Genomic DNA, 24,346 nt, shown 5'->3' on the forward strand with positions numbered 1-24,346 from the left:
GTTGCAGACTATGATTAATGAATAAATGTTAAATTTAATTTATTTAACCCCGCTCCGCTTTCCCGCTCCGCATACCGGTTTTATATAAATTTTTAAACTAGCTCGCAAGTCCCTGTTCACTTAAGAGGAGCGGATATTTTGTGGAAACCTATTCGGATATTTTGTGGACTGGCAGCCAAAGACTTACGTCTTGTGACGTGTTTATCAAATCAAATATTCAGTGATACACACGTGTTGTAGTACGCGCCAGCTCAAAACGCTGAATCTCTAACCCCGCCGTCTGAGCTCCTCGTGAAGGCAGTACTGTCCTGTACAGCACTTAACGAAAATGAAATTCTTTGGCATCTTCGAAGGAACAAATTTCAAAAGCAAATGATGCAGAACCTTCAACCCCTCAATTCTTAAACAAAATTCTTTCCCATACCAACATTTTCTATTAAGCACCAAACTTGAAAGACTACCGAACGTTCCAGAACCTCCAACCCCGCCATCCGAGCTACGTGTGGAGTCAGTCCGCTCCCGTACAGCCGTGGTATCGTGGAGGGAAGCACGCGCTCACGCCAAACACTACGCGCTACAATACGCACCAGCACACTACGCAGACGCAGGGTGGGAACATGCAGTTAACATCAATGTTACCAGGTAAAAAGCTTGTGCTGGGAGTGAGTATGACATTAATTTAATGGATGAGTATCAAAACCTAGACGTTAGAGTCCGGCCCCTTATTCAGTAACTTTTCCGATTTAAAGGTATTATAAATAGTATATTTCTTTAGTAACATAAATACAAATTAATACAAGAATACAATACAAAAATGTGTTTTTTTAATATCTTGTTTTTCATTATTGTCTGTCTGTCAGAACTGTATTAGATTATTATACAGCTTTCACAAATATAATGAGTCAACATGTCTGAAGCAACATTATTAGGGTTCTTAATTAGGATCCAATATGAAAAAAACAATTTTCCAAAAAATATAGTATTTCACGCGGACACGATAAGTCACAAGCGTTCGCTAGCTGTCATGTATATATGAATGTTAAATATATTTAAGTACTAATCCGTGTAACAGGAAAGAAAACGACATTCGTCAAACCATCGAACTTCAGAATCTGCGACCGGCGACTGCATATGTAGTTCGCGTCGCGACGGGCAATGAAGTGGGGGTCAGTCGGTATACCGCCCCCATACATCTCACTACCCATGAGGAAGGTAATAAAGTGTCTTTGTAACGCTGCATAAGAGATAAACAGGCTTCTTTTGCCTCATTTTTCCAGTTGTTATCTTATAGAGCTTATCGTGACAACCCTTTTGGCTTAAACAGGCTTCTTTTTGCCTCATTGGCCCAGCCGTTATCTTATAGAGCTCATTATGACAGCCCTGGGACAGGTTGCGACATGTTGAGCTCTTCATTCTTCCAAGAAATTATTACTCCTGCAGTCACTAGGCCTTACTTCTCCGTTCCCCGAGGCCATGTCAAACCTCCTGTCCCAGTCATTACCATTAAAATCTGATAGACCACTATCTGCAATGTTAAACATTATCAGTACATAAGAATGTTTATTTTATTGCCTTCCAAACCAAGGATCAAGAATCAAGCAAGGATAAGCCTCCCGCCTTATATTGTTTTCGGTTTGGAGGTTATAACCATTATAGGCTTAATTGTCATTAGACTGTAAAGATCATTTGTCTTTTTAATAATTGTGCACTCTTGGCAATATAGTCGTAGATGTTAAGACATTATAGCGTCCAATATCTATATAAAATTTTTGGTGGTAGCTTGCGTTGTGGGAATTGTAATACTTCGCCACGGTTATGATGCCACCTTAACAAGTCTATAAAATCACCGAATAATTCTTGCAAATTAATTTCAGCTCCAACATCTCCGCCTATAAACATCCAAGTGGAACAAACAGAAAACCCTGGGGAGTTATTTCTATCGTGGTCACCGCCACCTAAAGACAGCCATAACGGAGTCATAACCGGATACCACATAAAAGCCGTTCCACAAAATATTGGGCCTGGTAATCATCATCACATAATTATTAGTGGATAATATTATCTATAATGAGTTAGTTAATGTAGAATTTTGTGTCCAGTTTCAGACGATGGTGAAACACGAAATGTTAAAGTGTCACAACTATCCGGAAAACAAGAAACAACTATCAGTGGTCTCCTAAAAAATACAAGGTAGTATTCTCACTTACAATTTTACACCATTGAAATGATTTTTTATTAAAAGAACAATCTCAAAACCGAATTACTAATATGTGATATAGCTAACTGCCTTGTCAGTCTATCTAGTCTAGCTAACTTTCGGTTAGCTTGTGCGTATTCGGATTATGAGCTCCTTTTTCCGAATCCTTGGTTGGCTTATATTGAGTTTCTTCTACCAAAATTTTTTATTGCAAACGCAGTTCTGAATTAGGTGTTTAAGCATTGCTTAGTATGACGTATCGGGTAGCAGCGACAGTGATTGTACCATCATTTTGTGGTAGAGGATACACCTGGAGCAGGTCCCAGGACTTGTGACCTTGAGAGTAAGTTTAAGGGATGCCTTTAGAACGCATAAACACTCACCTTCACTGCCCGACATGTTCTTCATGCCCACACTAAACAATTTATGATCAATAATTACCTACAACACCAAACATTATTGCCTAAAACCACTAACACGACTGGCAGCGTGACGATGTCCACACTGTCTAACAAACAACTGAGCTCAAGTCATCAAATACCCTCTTATTTATACCAACAATGATAGCTCCCCTCAACAAAAACATAGATGACTGTTAATACCACCCGCAATCAAGAATATTGTAACATTAGGGCATCCCGTCTAGGGGGACCAGAGACGATCGACAAAAAAATAGTAACTAGGTATTTCGAAATCCGCGCGATCGTAAAAATATAGCCGAATCTTAGGACAACATCTGAATTCATATTGTGCTAACCACACGTCCTAGCATGGGATAAGGTCAGGAAGAACAACACAAACGTACTCTACCGAGTAATTCTTTGTAGTTCGCTTAAGGATAAGGGTCTCACAGGTGAAGATACTTGGGCCAATAAGCTACCTTAATCCGGCTCTGTGCAAGAGGTGTGTTTATAGGCTTCTAATGTCTCCTATAAGGAGGCCCTACATCTGCTGATGATTATGATGATGCAACTCAAAGAAAGCTAACCATATCACTTATGTTTCAGATATGCTGTAACGATATCAGCTTATAACAGCGCTGGGTCAGGACCCTTTTCTCTGCCGGTATTTCAAGATACGATGGAAGGCGGTAAATAATTATTATAACAAATTGTCTTAAACTTTCAACTAAGTGTATTATCACTTTTTTATCAATTTACTTGCTTAATAAATTGCCTTGAAATCAGCTTGTGAATTAAATATATATATACTAACAGCTTATGATATTTTAATGATATATTTTTTTTCATTTTCAGCTCCAGAACATGCTCCATCTTCTGTGGAATGCACAGCAGTGTCTTCCACTTCACTAAGGGTTGGCTGGCAACCTATCGCTATTCATGGACAAGGAAGTTCTTTGATTGGATATTCGATCTTGTATGCTACAGAAGGTAGGTTTACAAGTTGTACATGTTTCCACAAAATAAAACTTGCAACATAAGTAGTACTGATGCGTAGAAAAATCATATAAGACGATATAAATATATAGTTATAATTTATATGGGTTGTATTTTCAGATAGTGTTTGGCACAATCAAACATCACTCCACACGGAGATTTACCTTCAGAGCTTGACAAAATACACGAACTACAGTGTTAAAGTAGCTGGTTTTTCTAACTATGGACCTGGGCCACCTTCATACCCTATCGTGTGTTCTACGCTTCAAGATGGTAGGCCATTTTTTTAAAGACAAACCCAACTGCCTCGTTAATTCAGTGTGTAGCCTATGTCATTTCGGTCACGAGGACCTGTGTCAAGCTAGTACACATGAGATACTGAGTTTTTTATTACTCAAAGAAATTTTCAGTTAAATTCTCACACCGCAATTGGGAAATTTGTGGTGTTACACCCCGGGCATAATTATAAAATCCTTTAGGGTTTACACGAGCAGTAACTGCTACCGACGACTGCAGTCGACGGCAGTCAACGGCAGCCGACTGCAGTCGCCGACGTCACGGCGGCAGTCAACGGCGGTCGCCGACTGCAGTTGACTGCCATTTACAGCCGTCAACAGCGTCGTAGCTGTTGCCGGCTGCCGTTGGCAAAGTGCTGTTCGTGTAAACGAACCTTATCTGACCCGAACTGGGAATCGAAACCAAGACGTCCCTGTTGAAAACTACAGAACTACCAACTGCGCCAGAGAGGTTGTCAGTATTTAACATTGATATAGGTAAGTAGGTACCTACTATTTACTAATACCTAATACTAAGGATAATTCATTTTCCAGTGCCAGACGCACCGGCAGATATTAAAGTTCTAATCCTATCTCCGACATCACTGTTGGTCAGTTGGAAGAAACCAGAACATCCCAATGGAGAACTCCTTTACTACACGGTCTACGTAAAGCCAACTTCAGGGTAAGTTTCTTCTGAAACATCATTACATGAGTCGGGCTACGAAATATTGAGCTTTCTTCCGAAGATTCTCAATCAAAAACTTCAGTCGGTAGTTGTTTGATCGGTATATTAATTATTATTATTAAGTAATATCTGATAATGTTCATAACCCGCCAACCTTTAACAATAATCGTAGTAAGTAGTTGGTAAGTAAAAATTTACAATATTAAAACTAGCCTTTTCTGAGCGTTAGACATGACAGTTTTAAACGGCAAAGCCTTCCAAGTGTACTTACTACGGTAGAAATTGGTCTATAAATGACGAAGTTATGCGCGAACACACATAATATATATATATATACGGTCGAATTGAGAACCCTCCTCCTTTTTTGAAGTCGGTTAATAAAATGTCGTACAATAGAACGTGTGAAGTGTCAGCGCCATCTATGAGTGGTATTTAAACTATGTTCTAGTTACTAAGAAGTAGTATAGATGGCGTGGTTAGTTAAACTGTCAATTTGTATTGGGTCTACATCACGCTATTGAAGTGTTTATTATTTAAGACTATAAATAACTTTTGTCGGTAACTCGCTTCGGCAGTACATATACTAAAATTGGAACGATACAGAGAAGATTAGCATGGCCCCTGCGCAAGGATGACACGCAAAATCGTGAAGCGTCCCACATTTTTTGGATTTTTCAACATAAATTAAATGTTGTTTTGAATTGAAACAAACAGATATTGAATGTTAAAACCTACTGCCTTATTGGTTCAATGCTTAGCGTATGTGGCTTTATATCATGAGTCCATGAGGTCCAAATCCAAGGTTCCAGTCCTGAATCGGGTTAAGATGTTGAGTTTTTCTTGCTTCTAAGTTTTGCTGCCCACAGTAATTGAGATTTTGTTGTATGTTAGACTATCATAGATTAAGTTAAGCCATTTGACAAGTCAATATCATTACCATCCGACCACCCTAATCCGATAACTCCCCAAACCACATAAAAGCAGCGTGGTGGGTCTAAACTTTTAACTTCATATTATCCCCTCCCCCTAGGGAGGCCTGTTCCTATAGTAGGCTGTTAAAATAGGCTGATAATAAAATCCTTCACTGGAAGATACAGGAGGTGATTGAGCAACATTTAGGCTAATTTTTATCCCAATCAATGGAAACCGCGGAATTTTCACGCAGACTAAGTTGAGGGCGTCCAAAAGGCCTGGCCCTCTAGCACTGATATTTCTGGCGCGGTACGAGGTTTTTGGACCTCGTATTAAAACTTTATGTGGTGAGGCACACGGTCCATTGACCTCGTAACTCTTGTATAAAGTATATGTACAAGGTCAATTGACCTCGTACCGCAGCGAACGTGTTAAATAGGCTGTAAATGATTCTAACACTAGGAATTCCACCATGTTCTAGAAGCGGTTCACCTCAAACCCTGCGAGTGGACGTGGCGCGCACGACGGCGGAGGTGAAGGAGCTCACGACGGGCCGACCCTACGAGGCCTGGGTCACAGCCAGCACACGAGTGGGGGAGGGGACTGCCAGTAAACGTGTCTCGCAGATGCCAGTACAACGGGGTATGTTTCATATTTTCTTTCTTCATATACCTATACCACAGATTAAGATACGTAGATAGAACGCACGGAACACGACGGTGTCGTAGCCGCTCCAAATACAAAATTCAAAAACGAATACATTCTTGAGTCAGTACGATACGAACACCCGACACGATACGAATTATTGGTAAATTATTGATTATTCTATTAATTTATGTAATTGTTGTTAGTGTTAAATCTTGAAATACAGTGAAAAAAGTTTGTATATGCGGATGTCAAGGATACGTTTGGTTGTTTATGGGTTTCACCGGCTTCACCACGATGCTTGTAAAGACTCACTCTGTGACCTATACCTACCTTTAAAAACATCATCCCTGTTGAAACTGAAAAACGGCCAGACTTATTTTATTGTTATTGTACATTTTTTCGCTTTCTTTACTCTACAGTGTCTAAGGAGTGAGTTAAAAGAATGTTAATCATCTCAAAGAAACAGCCTAAAATTGTTTGTTTTATTAGGTGATAACTTCATCGGGTTAGCTAAAATTTACCTAAGGTCACCTAAAATCGCAAATATCTAAATGAAGCTCCATCTTAAGTAAACAATGACTACTAGAAGAGGAAAATTCAAAGTAGGTATATAGTCATCGTCAGACGACCGATCCTTCATTATGAATTAAACATACAGAAACAGGTTAACCACTTTCATCAAAGCAGGCATACCTATAGAATATTTACCTACTTACTCAGATTGACATTGCTAATTTCCTACAACGTGCTATAGAAAGCTAGTCAATGCGTTATCAACTGAGTCGTAAGGAGTTTGTTTTCAAAAGATAAATGTAATTACCCGACCGACGTCTCAGTTGATAACGCACCTACTATAATGTAAGGCTTGTTATTTACAGTGGTAGCCGGCGTAGCATCTCTCGGCGGCTCAATATCAGTGGGGGTGGGATCATCCCTCCTGCTAGTCTGCCAGTGTGTGGGCATCCCTCCACCTCGAACGGTGTGGTACCACAAGCACAACATCATCACTCACCATCCCAGGTTCACTAGGAATCACGATGACAGCCTACTGATTAACAGTAAGTATCCAACTGCATGGTCCATGACGTTATTCTGTTGTTGAAAGAACTTCTAGACAAACACCAGAATCGAAAAACAATGATAGTCTGTTGGTGCTATTCTGTAATGATGTTTTTGTACTTTTATTTAGTCACCATTAATAGTTTGGCCAGATTTTGAGTTTGGAGAGATTTTGAGGCAATCTACCTACTCTCAATATTTCGATTATTTTTTCTAAATATTTTCAAGGTACCATATTTAATAGGATTATGATTAATCATCAAAGCATACCTAAAAGTAAAAAAGTAAACCGCGATGGGTTTACTTATTTAAATATTTACTTTTATGCGTTTGAACTTATTTGTGTTGGCAAAAACTCTGAAACTTGTTTAATTTAATAATAAGTTATACCTATTTTAAAATTTAAAATATTGATTTATTTCCAGACATAGACCAATCTCTAAGCGGTAACTACACATGTCTCGCCAAAAACCTATTCGGCTCCGACTCAGTAGAGTACACAGTGATAGTTCTACCTCTACCCGAAGCGCCGATACTAAGGGCCACTCCTTACAAAGACTCCATACTTGTCGAATGGGAACAGCCTTATTACGCTGTTGGTAACAAAAGTTCCAGCCAAAAAATTAGTAAGTAGTAAATTAGTATTTAATTTCAATATAATAATTCCAAAATTTTTTCATTCGTATGTAAAAAACTTGCGTAATAATAAATGTGATTATCCTGCGATAATGACAAATAATAATTGTTCATTTTCCAATGGGTCAGATATTTGTAATCAGTTTGCAATCCACTTCTCAAATATTTTTGTATCGTCTAAGAGTCAATTAACACAATTTGTTAGTACTGTAAATTCTAGTTATAGCTCACAATTAAATAACATAAGTATAAAGGAGAAAGAAGTTTTACAGAAATTAAAATGTTTAGATATAAACAAAGGTTCTGGCCCCGATAATATACCACCACATTTTGTTTATAGCTGTGCATTAAGTTTATCGAAACCATTATTTCTTATTTATAATAAATCTTTATGTGATGGTATTTTTCCAAGTATATGGAAAATGGCTAGAGTAGTGCCTGTTTTTAAATGTGGAGATCGGAAGGATGTAACAAAATACAGACCAATATGTATATTATCGGTATTTTCAAAAATATTTGAATCAATAATCTGTGAGAGACTAAGTTGGCATTTTAAATCACTGTTAATAGATAATCAACATGGCTTCATAAAAAAAAGATCAACTATATCAAATTTAACATTATTTATAGATGACATTACTGAAGCACTAGATAATACTGATCAACTTGATTGTGTTTATACAGATTTTTCTAAAGCGTTTGACGTTGTTGATCACTGTATATTGATAAAGAAGCTCATCGGTTATGGTGTTTGTGGAAATGTTATCAATTGGATTGAATCATATCTAATGAATCGTGAAATGAATGTTGTTATTGGAGGCTATCAATCAAAAACATTTATTGCTACTTCTGGCGTGCCACAGGGTTCCAACCTTGGGCCTACATTATTTGGAATATTTATCAATGATATTATAACTTGTTTTCAATATTGCCAATTTCAGCTGTACGCTGATGACCTTAAAATTTATACGAAAATAAAAGACATGAATGATTCTAAAAACATGCAAAAAGATTTAGATAGACTTTCTAATTGGTGTTATAATAATAATATAAAATTAAATCATTTAAAATGTTTCAGTATTACTTTCAGTCGTAAGGTTAAGAATTTCAAGTTCAATTACAGTATAAATGGAAATATATTGGAAGATGTTAAAATTATAAAAGATCTTGGGATTACATTAGATAATAAATTGAGCTTCATACCACACATAGATAGTTTGGTAGGGAAATCTCTCAAGTTATTAGGTTTTATTATTAGAAATACAAAAGAATTTAAAAATTCATCAACAAAATTAGCCTTATTTAATACAATGATCAGAAGTAGACTTGAATACTGTTCAGTAGCATGGAATCCGTATTATCAAGTATTGAAAGAGTACAAAAAAAGTTTTTACGACATTTAGCATTTAAAGATAAAATATTGAAGGAAAGAACCAAGTATGATGATCTCTTAAAATTTTATAAAACGGCTTCACTATCTAACCGTAGAGATTTGATAGACCTTTGTTTTTTGCACAAAATTGTTAATTTTAAAATAGATAACTCGGAGTTGCTGAATAGGGTAAAACTTGCTGTGCCGAATAAAAATGCTAGATCTCACATTAAAAATAAACTAACTTTTAGGCCAAGAATCACAAAAACTAATCTGGGGAGAAATGCTCCTATTGAAAGAATAGTGAGATCGTATAATAATATTTTTAAAATGGCAAATCTGGATATTTTCAATAGCGGTTCTAATTCTTTTAAAAGTAAAGTTAAAAAACATATGTATGTTTTTGTTTTAAATGTAATTACTTATTGTTAATTCCCATTATTATTGTTGTAATTACATTTTTTTTTTTTTTCTTTCTTTCATTTAGTTTCTTTTTTTTATTTTTAGTGGTAGGTAGATTTAGTTTTTGTTTCTTTTGTTTTTAATGGTAAATTAAGAATTGTATTAAAATAAACGCATGTTGAGTTAGCCTATAAGTGGGGTGTACAATGTAGCATATTACATTTTAATGCATGTTATGTTTAATTAGTCATAAGTTTTTTTTTTGTATACAACGTTGGCTTCCGAATAAATAAATAAATAAATAAATAATTTCGTTCGAGCCTTGGCTTAATCCACTTTATGAGATATAGCCCCTCAAATTTTGCCCGTTTGCAGTGTTCCTACCCTCCATTATAAAGGGTTTGACGTAACAGTCGTGCCATCTTCCCAGTCACTTGACAGGTGTCAATGTCAATCAGTAGGTACTCTCGTATGCCGGCAAGGCATGAAATTTTAGTGGATTAAGCTTTAGCTGATACCTAAATAATCGTTTTCTGCCCTTCGGGGGGAAAACGGTTATATCTAATACCTATAAACGCCTTCTTGTTGTATAGATTTTCTATATTTATATAATCTGAATCTCGGAAAAGACTCCAACGATTTGCATTATGCAGGGTTTCGGGGGCGATAAATCGATCTAACTAGATTCATTTTTAAAAATTAACCAAAAAAAGAAAACGACCAAGCAAAGTTTGGTAATCGACGTACAACCTGTGTATCTTTAACCTGTGTACTCATAAAATAAGAAGAAAGAAATGCATAAAAGAAATAATGATATCAGAAAACAAGAAAAACCATTTATTATCAGTCTGCCAGTGTCTGTATGCACGCACACTTTTCGGGTAAACGTGCAATATAAACAGGTAGTTTAACCGAATTATTATTACACTATGTAGATAACTAACGGTCTACTCGCTTATTAATATAGTAGTATCTAATAATCAAGATTGTCACTAAAAATCAAAAAAATTCTCAGCTTACAGCTTAACATGGAAAGAAGCAAGCGGGCCCTGGCAAGAAGCATGGTCGCCGAACAAATTGGCCAACAAGTTGTCCAACCTGTCAGGCGTACAGAAACACGCGCTCACAGGCCTCAAATGTGGCACAAAATATTCTCTAAGAATTACAGCCACTAACAAAGTTGGAACTTCTCAACCTGCCTATTTGGATGTCAGTACTTTAGGTGGAGGTAAGAATTAGCACCAATCATACATCATCATTATCATTGCCTGTCTGCAGGTTTTCTACAGTATTTACTTCGCAGAACAGACAGCGCGTGGTTTTACCCTCGTGGTACCCGTTTCCGTAGGAATACGGGGATAAAATATAGCCTATAGCACTCGGGGATAGTGTAGCTTCCCAACAGTAACGGAATTTTTCAAATCGATTCAGTATTAATATAGTATTAATTAATATTTAGACTATTTACCCTACCACCTACAACATGAGTATCTTCAAGTCAAGAGTGAATAGACGTCTTCCAACCTTACTACCTATCAGGAGAAGGGACTACCGACTAACTTCCACCGTTTAGATATAAAATAAATCAATGTTTCAAGTCGCAGGTATACTTGTACATAAGATTCCCGATATTTCGCAGCACCTCTTCCGCCTACAACAAACGAATGGTTCTGGAGCAACTGCTCACACATCTACATCCAACTGGCTGGATGGGACGACGCCGGCTGCGAGTTGAGGACATGGGATGTGGAATACCGCGTATTGGGCTCCAGAGGTTGGATCCGTGCACATAACACTCTGGTGAGATATCCTAAAGATATACCATATTGTAATATATAACCTCAGAATCAACAGCAATGGTAAAAGAAAATTGCAATGGCTGTCCGGTGTAATACCTTTGCCTTTTTCCTATGGGAAAGACATTAAATAAAAAGACAATTTCAACCATTTTTGTAGGGCCTCATTAATTAATTCGCCAAGGGCCTTACCTCAGATGTATACGCCATTGGGAAGGATAAAACCAGGGATTGTGGAACATTAATTGAAAAAATGCTTTTCCTTTTCAGACATACACAGATCCGTCGTGGAACGTACCACTCTATCAGTCGGGTTACAGAGCGAGTTCTTTCGCGATTTCTGCGTTATCGCCAGCCACGTGGTACCAGCTCAGAGTCACCGCCACGAATGAAGCTGGCAGCGTCACTACTGCCTATAACTATGCTACTAAAACTCTAGATGGTGGTCAGTATTGTTCTCCATGTGCCAAGTGTTTAACACGTTCACAGCCCCAATACCAAGTTATCTTAACACCCAACAAGTGCCAATATGTTAATAGATGAAAATTCACAAGTAGGTACTATGAGCCTACATTGGGTTCACGGACTTGTGAGGAGTAACTGGCGTGAGCCCACGTTAGACTCACTGCATTGTGAACGTGTTAAAATCGAAAATCTAGTGAAAATAAGTCCAAAATAGGACCAATTATACCCACTTTAGAAATATCTAAAAGAATTATGCTGTGGCTGCCCATGTAAGGCACCAATATGGACAAAACGGGTAGACAACTGAAAAGAATTTCTGTTTTGTATACCTAATTATGTGTTGTGCTATACGGTCGTACGTCACATAAAAAAATACTCAAAATATAGGTAGTTAATATCTAAATAGGGTACATGCCTGCAGTTTGTAGTTTTCCAAATAACTTGTATTTTCAATTTCAAAGCCATTGTGTGTTTTCAGGTGAAGTGGGACCCCCTTCCGAGTTTTTTGACCTGAACATGATGGTGATCTTATTCAGCTCCATCCTTCTTATTATATGCCTTATATGCTGCCTCTATATGATAATGATACGGCATAGGTGAGTTATAACATAACCTTAATGATAAACCATGTATAAAAACCTACATAATCGATAAAAAAAAATTGCACTCTTTGTACTTATACCATTAGGTCTATCATCTATCATCATAGACTATTTTAAAGTCCCTTCCTCTATAATAGAAGAGGGAGGGGAACTAACACCACCCACAAGGCTGCCACAATGCGGAGACGGGCGGGGTTTGTTTGTCTAGTGGTTAATAGGTATCTTATTACCCATAACACAAGATATACGCTTACCTTAAGGCTAGATAGTGTATTGTATAAGTGTGTTTTTTTTGGAGTTTACTTTTTAAGGCTCGATTTTTCATGCCCCCGGTATTAAAAAATATGGGCAGTAATATTCGATGAACGAATGAAAGCGTTACGTTTTTTGTGCGCAACCTATTCTGCGTATTTCAAATAGGTGTATACTGTGGGGAAACATACACCTATTTATAGACAGTCGATCTGAAAGAGTAGGTAAACTCCATTCGTGTGTCGGAGCTGACACACATTTTTTTATTTATTGTTCTTCTGCATCTTCTGGGTCAGGCTATACTAATCTTCAGTCAGTAAAAAAGTCAGGTCATACTAAGTTTTTCTTTAATTTAAGAAATGTTCAATTTCCTAAACCGCCGGCTTCCAACGCTTTCCTGCGTCGCTTGATGTGTTGAGTCCACCTGGTGAAGTCAACACTGTGCTTTCTAGTGTGGGGTCGCCATTCCAGCATTTGGAGGCAACGTCTTTCGGTTCTTCGAATATTGTGTGTGTTTTGTATCATCATCATCATATCAGCCGATGGACATCCACTGCAGGCCATTGGCCTTTAATAGGAACTTCCAAACATCACGATCATGCTACTCCCTTCGACTCGCTTAATGTCGGCAATTCACCGGGCGTCGAACAACACTGCGCTTTCTAGTGTGGGGTCACTATTCCGGCACCTTAGGCTCTTCGAACATTGTGTGTGTTTTGTGTGCAATAAAGTATTTCTTCTTCTTCCAACAGCTGTTTCAGAAACAACACGTTCACTGAGTACCGTGACTCTATAACCGTGGACAACAAGTCTGAGAGCGGCAACATAACCGCCAATACGTCGCATAGTAACCTCGCCAACGTGAAGGAGAATGCCATCAACGCGCAGAATAGGATATACAGTGCGCCTATACATGTACGGAACAATAGCAAACATGGTGAGATTTAAACACATTTTTTTTTTCTTCAAAATATCCTGACTCTGTTGAAACCCTATCAGAATATATTAATGACTATCGGACGCCAGCACAAATCACGCGGGAACCTTACATTTTTCCTAGATAAAAGTTAGCCTATATATCTTGCTCAATAACTTCCTCTATCTTCCAATGAAAGCCCCATCAATACCGAGGTCATGCGCTCAATTCCAGCCCGCTGGATTAAGTAATTGTCGTACCCACTCTTAGCAACTTTTCGGCTAATCGGAGAAGAACATGAATATTGAGATACGATAAATATTCTTATTTGTGACAATCATGTTGACAATATTACTAACTGCTTCTACTACCTGCACACAGCAGGCACCAAAACTTATATACTTGGCCCTTTACAGAATTTTTAATAACATTCGCTGAAATAATCCATGTTCTATATATACATACCTTACCTACGTTTCCCTAGGTAGGTAAGTAGGTAGGATGTGCCAAGAATACGTAGGTAACAGATACAACACATACCTACCACTAACAAACTGATCTGTTTTTTTTTAGTGAAACACCAGGTCCTACGGATTACGACTTCTTTCCAACAATTCATTGCTTTCAATTATTTTTCAGAACTGTACGAAATTAGTCCATACGCGCAATTCGCAGTGGGCTTCCGCACATTCGGTCACGTGGAGAATCAGGATATGCCGAACCGACATAATATGAAACAAAGATATGATACAGGTAAATGAATAGCATGAACCGAGTGAAGAATTCTCTTATTTTAACATCAACATCAGTTTGGCTTCAATCATCTGATACTATAAGCGGTACTGCAACAGCAGACTGCCGAGCCATGACATTTCACTGTATCTTTAGATGCAGTGTTTTGTGGTAACACACAAAAATGAATTCCTCGACCATAGTTTACCCATTTACTATAATACCACCATAAAATTTTTAATTGGCTCAAAAACGAAGCACTGCGATTTTTCAATTTAGATACCTTCTTAGTTCCAACAATTTGTTTCAGAAACAAGTTTCCAAGTATGTTCAGAATCTGAAGACAGCGACAGTATATCCAAGTCAACATTAAAAAGTGTTCCAAGAAGTAAGTTTCATAATATATTTTTAATATAATAATTATATTCCCTGTTTATATGAATCCAATAATTATATTTACGAGATTCTGTCAAGCCTTTAATTTTTCAATAAAGGGTGTCTGCCGATGCCTTATCTTCTATGACTCTAAATTTGCCTTCGCCTTCAAATTCTTTACCAGAAAGTTTTAGGAGTGAGTACGGTCAACGAAAAACAGTCTAACGGTTGGGAATCGCACCCCAAAATTTTCGGATTAGAGGCTCGTAACCGTGAACCTATCGAGACTTTACTAATAAGTATTCATCCTCAATATCGATAGTGTAATTGTGTTACGTTGTTTTCATAACTCGACAGAGTGAACTACAAATTCATGTCTATAGCTCTTTATACCTACCTAGTCTCGTAGTAGGTATCATATTAGATAGACGAATTTGAAACTCATTCTGTCGTTTATACGAGTAGAATAGCGCTTCTGATTCTATGTGCAAGTGAGTCGGTATTGATAATTTTTTTTTGCATTTTCAGAAGCATGCCGGACCCCACATCATAGGTAACTAGTTAACTAAATCGCCTTTAAATACTTGGAATGAAATTCCAAGACAGTTGTACATTTGCGATGTAAAAATCATGTCTCAGAAATTATTACTCGTGGGTAAGAAGGTTATGTTTCTATTATTTTGTTTAAGTATTTCTAACTATAACGAAAGTAACATTATTATTTAATTATACTCATGTCAAAACTAAGAACCAGTTGAGACTGAAACCTAGAACATTTTTTAACAACCTACATATAATTAAGTTAATTTTATTGAGAAACCAACAAAATTTGATTTGTTTATTTCATTTTACTTTGAGGTTATATACGAGTATTCTCCCGATGATGACAAATGCAAAAAATATAAAATTGTTGATTTTTAAATCTTTAAACCTGTTAATTTGTTTAATGTAAGTTTAAGTAGGGCCTTAAGGAACAATCTTTGTAAATTGAAGTTTGTTTGCATACTTGTTAAATCAAAGGTTTGGTAAACAAATGCCGGTAAAGTCAAAGTATTATCCAATTTAAATTCAAATCATATTAAGTAAGGTGAAATATTCTGAAAGGTTCATTAAATATAAAAGACAAGTTGTAAAATATGCCCATTACACATAGGTAACTAATAATAATAAAATAACATTTTAAGTAATTTTATATTTGTACATTGTTGTTGCATAGTACTTTAGTTCTCTGTATAAAACGACTAATAAAATACGTGTAGGTTGGAAATCGCCTGCATTTTTGTTTACATTTAATCTATATTTATTTATTCTAGTCAAGATCTTCTAGTCAAAGACCAATTTTAGATTGAAACTTATGTGCCAATTCTTTGTAGCTTTGTGCGATTTAACATTTACAATGAAATTATATGACCTATTACAATTGACCCACTTGTTATTCTATGTCAAAAAGGTGGTTTACCATTGTTATAGTTAACACGTTCGCTGCGGTACGAGGTCAATTTGACCTCGTAAGTCTAGCGTCTTCAAGAGTTACGAGGTCTATGGACCTCGTATCACACATAACGTTTTAGTACGAGGTCAAAAAACCTCGTAACGCACCAGAGGAAAGTACAGAAAAATCAGTGCCGCAGCGAACGTGTTAACGTAAATGCTCCTGGCAATCCCCGCCATTACTCTTATACGGTCAACGATTGTGTTTTGTGTGCTGTAAGCAACCTACGAATAACGTCAGCCACATACGATCAAGTTTACCGTCAAGTCTGCAGCGCGCTTTGCTATGTAAAAATGAAAATAATTTTCGAAATAAGGCTATCTCTGATCATAAAATTGGTCTTGCCTCGTAAAGTACAATACTATTTTACATTATTCGATAAGTGCGGATTGTGCTAAAATATCTGCGAGAAGACTGATTATTATTCATCTTAATTAATGGTTATTTTGATCTATATTAATAATTTTATTTAGAAATAATAAATGTTAGATAAATATTATTGTTGTTTTAATTCACCTTTACTAATATTTGTTGTTGTAGAGCCGTGATAGCCTAGTACATATGATACGAGCCTCTGCCTCCGATTCCGGAGGGTGTGGGTTCGATTCCGGTCCGAGGCATGCACCTCCAACTTTTTAGTTGTGTCCATTTTAAGAAACTAAATATCACGAGTCTCAAACGGTGAAGGAAAACATCGTGAGGAAACCTGCATATTAGAGCTTTTTCTTAATTCTCTGCGTGTGTGAAGTCTGCCAATCCGCATTGGGCCTCCGTAGTGGAATATTGGCCTAACCCCTCTCGTACTGAGAGGAGACTCGAGCTCAGCAGTGAGCCAAATATGGGTTGATAATGAATGATGAATGAATGAATATTTGTTGTTATGGTTTAATTTTATGATATAAATAAAATTCAAATCAATTATGGACAATATTCGTTTATTTTCACCAATTGATCAATTACATACGCAAACATTTACCTAACCACATTGTAATAACATTTTGTCGAGAAACCTACCGTTACCATATTATGTCGTTAACTGATATACGAATACACCAATATACTGCTGGTTATTTATTTTAAATCCCAAGCGAGGAAATACATATAATTCAACCACCGATATTAATTTCTTTATCTATAATGTTGTATGTGGGATATGTCAAAAAGCTACCGTATCATAACCACACTTAAAATCTACCATTTATCATCTGTGCTACTAATGTCTAGACAATCTAGAAACTAAGAAATAAAATCTTTTTTTTTATATATAAAAATAAAGCATGCGTTACAAAATATGAGGAACAAATGTCTACAAGATACAATTACATAAATATTGTGATCTATTTGCGTAAAAAAATAATAAATAAGATTTAGCCTCCTCTCACATTTATCTAACTACTTGTTAAAATTGGGTGTTATCTATGATATTCTATGATATTTAATAATATACTTTCAACTTTCTGGCAACATATGTACGAGTACTTAGAAATAGAAAAAAAAATGTTTAAATGAAAATAAAAAGTCACTATTCAAAATGGCGAAGTAATCTATTACATTTTATGACAAATTCTAAAAGTAATATAAATTTCTAAAATAACAAATTATTATTAGGCTAAACAGAAATAATGTTTGGAATCGCAATTGAGTAGAAATAACTTAAATAAGCAAACTGAAAAAAAAAAAATACTTCTTTTAACATTGATTAACATTTATACATTCATATAATATTTCACGACTTACAAAATATTATACATCTTAACATACATTTCAAATAAAATGACAATCATCATTGGAATTATTTACTATATTATTTTAATTATATCGACGTTTATTCTCATTTTTTAATTTTCATTCACATTTTATATCAATGTAAAAAGCCTTAAATAGTTTACAAAAGGTAAAATGGAAAGGCTTGAAGAACACAGTTTATAGTTACGAATATTTTTCAGTCATTATATTAGGACAAGAATATAGCAAATATCAACTTAGCTATTATAATATTTTGCAAAAAACGGTCAGTATAGTTAAACATATTAAAAATCATTAACGTAAAGATAAATAAAATCTTTGAAAAATGACTCACTCCAATATACTGAAACAGTTTAAAACATATCATATCATTATTGTTGCGTCTCCATGAATGTTTAATAACAAACAAGTCAGAGACAAGCGATCCCCCAAATCAACGTTAGTTGATAGAAGCATACTTTAATATACAGGGTGCTCGGGAGTATTTCCCATAACTTCAAGGTGCTGACGAGTCCATTTATAGGAGCCGAACTGCGTAACCTATATTTTTTTAAATAAAAAATAAAAACTTTTTATGTTTTAATACAAAGTAATTCAAAAAATTTATCTATCCTTGCATTTTAAAATACGTAAAACTTGGCTACGTTTTTTTTTTTATTCTTTACAAGTTAGCCCTTGATTACAATCTCACCTGATGGTAAGTGATGATGCAATCTAAGATAGAAGCGGACTAACTTGGTAGGAGGAGGATGAAAATCCACACCCCTTTCGGTTTCTACACGACATCGTACCGGAACGCTAAATCGCTTGGAAAATAACGTCAAAAATAACGAAAAAAACGTCATAATCATAAGGGACACATTTTAAGATCTATTTCCAAAAGAAATATTATTTACCCCGAAAATATTAATTTTAGAACAAGTGCTCCTTGAACATTTTTATTTGATTTTCGGTAAAGAATATAACCCCAGAGTTATGGGAAATACTCCCCAGCACCCTGTATAATATATCGTAAATCATGTAACATCAAATCTACATTATATTTAATATGTAGAACGTAGAACTGATGATTTTAAGTCTATTTACATTATTATACAGGAAGAAATTTTTTTTAGTGCGGATATTTTTATATTTTGTACATAAACAAAATTTAATGATCACGTATTTTTTCTTTTTTTTTTTAACTCAAAAATAACAAAATTATCGTTAGCTAAAGTTATTTACTTTTGAACAGAATTTTAGGGTCACCCTATTGTGCGTTTATTTTATTTTCGTTTGATACCTAAAGGACGTCACCAGATCACTTTTAAGCTGAATATATCTTGTTTAGTAATAATATGTACATTATTTTGTTATTTTAGAGACATAAATTAAAAAAAAAAATTACATAAAATGTATCGAACTGTTTGTATATTTATATTCTATTAATGATACAGAACCACGAAAAAAAATATCCGCACTAAAGACCGAATCACCCTGTATATGTGTTTCGAATATATTGTAATACTACATCATTATATCTAGTATTGTGTTGTACTGACCGCTTTATAGCAAATATTTTAAATAATCTAAAACGGACTCATCCAAAACTCTTGATATAAGTAAGGATCGACCTGCGATACAAATATCAAGTGGTGGATAAAACATTTTGTAGAAAAGTGTAGTACCTACAGCAATACAGTACATTAGACAAGAGTGTTTCAAACTTTACACAATAAAGTAAGTAACACAATAAATATTTGGACGAGGAAGAGAGTTGAGTGTACGCATAATGTGAGAAATTACTCGAATTGTGTCTATACATTTTTATATACATACACAATTATATCTACACTTTTCGTATACACAATTGTGTCTATACGAAAAGTGTCTATACATACATATAGCAAAAAAAAATTTGGATGTTTCCAGTAAAAGTGTTTTCCTCTATCCTGCATAATTTCCAGATCCAAACCAAAAATCAATACGGAATAAAGGTTAAAATGTTCCTCGTTGAAGTCCAGCAACAATTTTAAACTTAAAAGGTAATTAGCTACTTGAAATAAAGGTAATAACTAGACTTATAGGAGATATAGAAACTTAATAGAACCTACAGTTTCTGGAAACATCCAAAGTTAATAAATTAATCAATAAGCTTTTCTCGATGTATAGAAATGTATAAAATGGGTCTTCACATTTTGCTCACTCAATCTCTTTTTTAAGTCCAATTTACATTAAACATTGCTAAATAAGAAATAACATCATAGTCACATCATAACAATGGCTTTATAAAATGTTTAGTTAATCGTGAAGTTTACTTGCTTTTTCTTACAAAAGATTAGGATAAAGATATCTTAACCGGCTATCTGAATGGAATTTAAATTATCCACAGTTTAAGCCAGTCACACACTATTAATTTTACCGTGACGTCTGCAGGAAGCTTAGTGATGTGAGCAGTGAAAAAAAATATCGAAACTATACCCGTAACTATATTTAGATATAATTTTTTCATTGTCCATTTCCCTAACCGTTTTGCAGATATTACGGTAATCTGAATCACGATTGGCTGCTGTTACTTACACCACCTAACAGAAAATGTTTTTATCGATTACAGTATACAAAAAACAGACTACGAAAGACAAATATATCATAAAATTTCGATATGCGTACAATTACAGGTATCCTTAAATCAGATATGTCAGATTATCTTATAACATTCTACGATATTGTCAAATTGCATCAATTTATTGCATTGTTTTAACTATAATTGGTATAGAGCTGCGTCAATTGTTTATCGCGATCTTTAAAATTCCTTAGTACGGTTATATTAATGAAAATTACATAATAATTCATCATGTTATGAAAATTTTAATTTTCATATATAAGATTTTGGACGTTTCTATAGACGTTTACGCCAATTTGGACAAACTGGCTTGTTTACCAACAAATAAATTACTGTCGGTCCTCAGAAATAGTATATTGTTTTTATTTTATTGAAAAATTTCTTCAGACTGAACTTTTCATTAAAAGATATGCACCCATTTAAAATTAGTACATTAAATTGATTTACACGTATAAGATGTAAGCACCTTTGACCTCAATGTGTCTAACTTCAATCTGTGAGCTATGGTTTCATTCAAATTCATAGTCCCAGGACTATGGGACTATGAAGTGGATTTAACATAGTCTTGTAGGAATTCTAGCATTTCTAATGACAGCATAGCTCTGTTCAAAGCTATAAGTCTAAATTGATAACAACCGTTTGTGTTAATTTACATTATTTATTATATTAATTTAGTATCCATTAAGTATCTCTTTCGTTCATTTAATGTTAGCTATATATTTTAAGGACTGACACATACTATACATGTCCTGATAAAAAATTGCACTTTAACTGCCTGCGGAAAGTCTAGTACCGATTCAAACTTTATGATGTTGAAAGAATGTAGTAGGTACATAAATTACATCACGCACGCACGCTCGCACGCACGCACGAATGAACGCACGCACACACGCACGCACACGCACGCACGATGTTCCGAGACGTCACAAAGTTAAAATCGGATTATACAGTGTTTAATATGAATTGTGCGTTTATGAGTATCGCTACATTGTAATGAGTAAATCAAATTATAAAAATATTTTTAAGCTGCCAAAGTCATCAAGTACGGTGTCAACATTTTGACAGAGATTAGTTCCTCCTAATTTACTAGTTTACGAACAGTGTTTCATGTACAAGGAGAAAATCACTATATTACAACAGTTACATTTTGATTTTTTTTTGTAATATAGTGAAAATGGTACCTATAATCAATGTATGTAAGATCGTTTACAGATATAAAAATGTGGACTGACCACAGACTCGGATTTAGGTAGAAGCCTGTTATATTCATTCAATAATACGAAATCAATTGTCTTTTTTTTTTTACTTACGACGAAGCTAGTAACTAAGTCACTTAACATGCTTCGATGGACGACTCTCGGTATCTACCTAAATATAAGTCTGTTGATCTGATAAAACTAATCATAATAGTTGTTTACAACGCACAAATTTTTGTTGTATTGAAATTTAACTCGAAAATTACGTATTTTCCGAAGCATAATGGCTCCTCATGAAGCATGGTTGCCATCATTATTAGTCAACAGTCAATCAGTCACTTAAATTTAATTAATAGTTTTTGAATTTTGATTTATATTCATGATATGAGAATACATTTGTTAATCTATGTATTCTCAGCTCTCTCCCAAATAAATTAACTATGATGTTTGTCTAAAGAGAAAAATTATGAATCGAAACACTTTAGTAGAGTTAACCATAAGATTTAATCACACAAAACGATCAATTAGATATAATTATAGTCGATTATGATCTCTACAAACTCGTGATCACTCGTTTTCGTCCATCATGTTCGCCAATGTATAAGAGACATCGTGCTTTTAAATACTTTAGTAATGACAATATAAGTTTTAACCAACAAAACGGTCAGTTAGCCACGATTATACGCAGTTATGTCGTAAACAAAATCGTGAGCACTCATTTTCGTCCATCATGTACATGTATCGTACAGGAGACATTTTGCTTCGGAATACTATAGTAGAGTAGTCATAAGCTTTAACCACACAAAACAATCAGTGTCACACTGTTTGGCTAATTTGATTTAGGGAGTATAGCTAACGGATTTTTGGCGCGGACCGATCGTTGCAGTACTTGTTCCGGCGCAGCGTGGCGCCGCGCTTTATCTGCTCCATGAGTGATGTGTGACATACTCGCGGGTCCGGCTATGGAGGAAAATATTTCTAAGCTTATTTTTATATTGGTGTGTTAAACTATAGTTTGGCAAGTTCGTTGGTGGCAGTTCCATGGTATGCGGGCGACGGGGGTGTATGACTGCGCAGGTGGGAAAACTTCCGCGCGGGGTAGGGGCATTAAGTCAGATTCATCAGTCGTGGGCAATCACTGTTGACGACTATTCTATTAAGTGACCTGCTGCTGTCAGATTTAATTATTATTTTATAATATTTAATTAAATAATTAATTAATTTATAATACACATACTCATATATTATGATACCGAGTTATGTTATATAGAATATTCAGAAATATCAGAAGACTTATTTACTTAAGCGTAAAATTTTTATCTGTCCCCCGGCTATATTGGTCCCCCGGCTGCCGCAGACCATCGAAGGGTGTTATGAATGAATTTGCTAAACAATAAATGCCGACCCTTCTGACATGTGCACATAAGGAAACAAGAAACAACAAATTCTTTAGTCCTACTCGCTTAAACAATTTAATCGTGTGTCAGAAGCGTTGACGTGAGTTAATATGAATGTATTCTCAATAGATATGAGTGGTGAATGAATGGTGCTGAGTACCGCATGGAGCAGATATTTTCTTGATGAAAGGTTATAGTTTCTTGCAGTGTACTCTTAAAATTACCAACAGGTGTTGTTTGATTAATTAGCCTTGAATGTCGTATAGCGATTAAACAGTGAATGAATTATACTTTGGTTTATCGTGCTTTATTTTAACCAATAAATCACCCCTTTATTGACATTCTGAAATAATGGAAACTTTTGCACACCCACAATAATATTGACAATAAAATTTAGTTAAGCGTAAGGTAGCCTAATCTGTCGCTCACTGGATATAATTATTAACGACTGAAGAGTTCTGTGAACCCTCGAGGAGAGGGTTTGTTAACTGGATAGCTGTATTTTGCAAAATATTTCTGTGGGTTATACATTTTAACCAGACAATAAGTATGAACACCGTTTGGATTTAGTCTGTAGAAATCGGACATAATCTTATTGCCTATATGCGAATAAGAATATATAAAGATATTCCCATGTATGATACAATTGACTGAAGGCAACAAGCTGTAATGATACGTCCTTTTTGCCTTTAATAACCAATGGGAAAACTGCATTTATAAGCTTCAACGGTAAAGTTCTAAGGAAACATTTTAAATGAGCAGATGGAATGATTCTCGTTTTCACCCAGTAGCAGGAGGCATATTCACCTGCGCGTGCGCGTTGATGAGGTCTCTGACGGTGCCGGCGCGGTTGGAGTTGAGCGCGCGCCGCTGGTTCTGCAGCGTGGCGGACAGCTTGTCCAGGAACGCTGGCTGCACGGCGGCGGGGATCCCTGTGGGATGAACACAAAATATAATACTATTTTAGAATCCCTCATTTCTTTATTTGTCCTTTTTTAATTTTTAATAATGTACAAAACAAATAACACTATTAAAAAATTATAAAAATAATAAACCGTTCCACTGCGGGACATTTGAGTGCCCAAGCAACCGGCGGGCTGGGCTCCAGAGTGAGGAACCTCCTCACGATACGCGCCGTCTCAAGAATTTCTGTATCCGACTCTTGATCCAACAGTTAAGTGAAAGTTTC

The 24,346-nt window shown here is 35.5% G+C and overlaps 2 protein-coding genes and 1 non-coding gene across 5 annotated transcripts in view; 2 read left to right on the forward strand and 1 right to left on the reverse strand.

Annotated features, from left to right (window-relative positions):
• The window catches only part of LOC112052830 (cell adhesion molecule Dscam2-like), a 33,387-nt gene extending 16,674 nt beyond the window's left edge, over positions 1-16,713 (forward strand). The window contains exons 13-31 of the mRNA XM_052885139.1: positions 474-642; positions 1,073-1,212; positions 1,875-2,024; positions 2,100-2,190; positions 3,205-3,287; positions 3,454-3,588; positions 3,715-3,867; positions 4,425-4,554; positions 5,951-6,111; positions 6,996-7,175; positions 7,602-7,802; positions 10,602-10,814; positions 11,226-11,386; positions 11,653-11,827; positions 12,326-12,443; positions 13,454-13,638; positions 14,257-14,370; positions 14,660-14,737; positions 15,253-16,713. Of these exons, the coding sequence (XP_052741099.1) occupies positions 474-642; positions 1,073-1,212; positions 1,875-2,024; positions 2,100-2,190; positions 3,205-3,287; positions 3,454-3,588; positions 3,715-3,867; positions 4,425-4,554; positions 5,951-6,111; positions 6,996-7,175; positions 7,602-7,802; positions 10,602-10,814; positions 11,226-11,386; positions 11,653-11,827; positions 12,326-12,443; positions 13,454-13,638; positions 14,257-14,370; positions 14,660-14,737; positions 15,253-15,281 (2,666 nt within the window). The 3' untranslated portion in view covers positions 15,282-16,713. The remainder of the gene's footprint in view (positions 1-473; positions 643-1,072; positions 1,213-1,874; positions 2,025-2,099; positions 2,191-3,204; positions 3,288-3,453; positions 3,589-3,714; positions 3,868-4,424; positions 4,555-5,950; positions 6,112-6,995; positions 7,176-7,601; positions 7,803-10,601; positions 10,815-11,225; positions 11,387-11,652; positions 11,828-12,325; positions 12,444-13,453; positions 13,639-14,256; positions 14,371-14,659; positions 14,738-15,252) is intronic.
• Positions 5,116-5,223, forward strand: LOC112052833 (U6 spliceosomal RNA). Its single transcript, XR_002887337.2, has one exon. It is a non-coding gene; the product is annotated as a U6 spliceosomal RNA (small nuclear RNA).
• A 421-nt stretch (positions 16,714-17,134) lies between the features above and the next one.
• LOC112054810 (protein MTSS 2) overlaps positions 17,135-24,346 on the reverse strand; it is a 173,065-nt gene continuing 165,853 nt past the window's right edge. For all 3 annotated transcript variants that reach the window (XM_052888836.1, XM_052888832.1, XM_052888829.1), the window contains 2 exons: positions 23,965-24,089; positions 17,135-22,720 (listed from right to left, as the gene is read on the reverse strand). In XM_052888836.1, coding sequence (XP_052744796.1) covers positions 22,613-22,720; positions 23,965-24,089 — 233 coding nt within the window. In that variant the 3' untranslated portion in view covers positions 17,135-22,612. The remainder of the gene's footprint in view (positions 22,721-23,964; positions 24,090-24,346) is intronic.

This window comes from Bicyclus anynana, chromosome 2 (assembly GCF_947172395.1).
Source record: "Bicyclus anynana chromosome 2, ilBicAnyn1.1, whole genome shotgun sequence".
Taxonomy (NCBI): domain Eukaryota; kingdom Metazoa; phylum Arthropoda; class Insecta; order Lepidoptera; family Nymphalidae; genus Bicyclus; species Bicyclus anynana.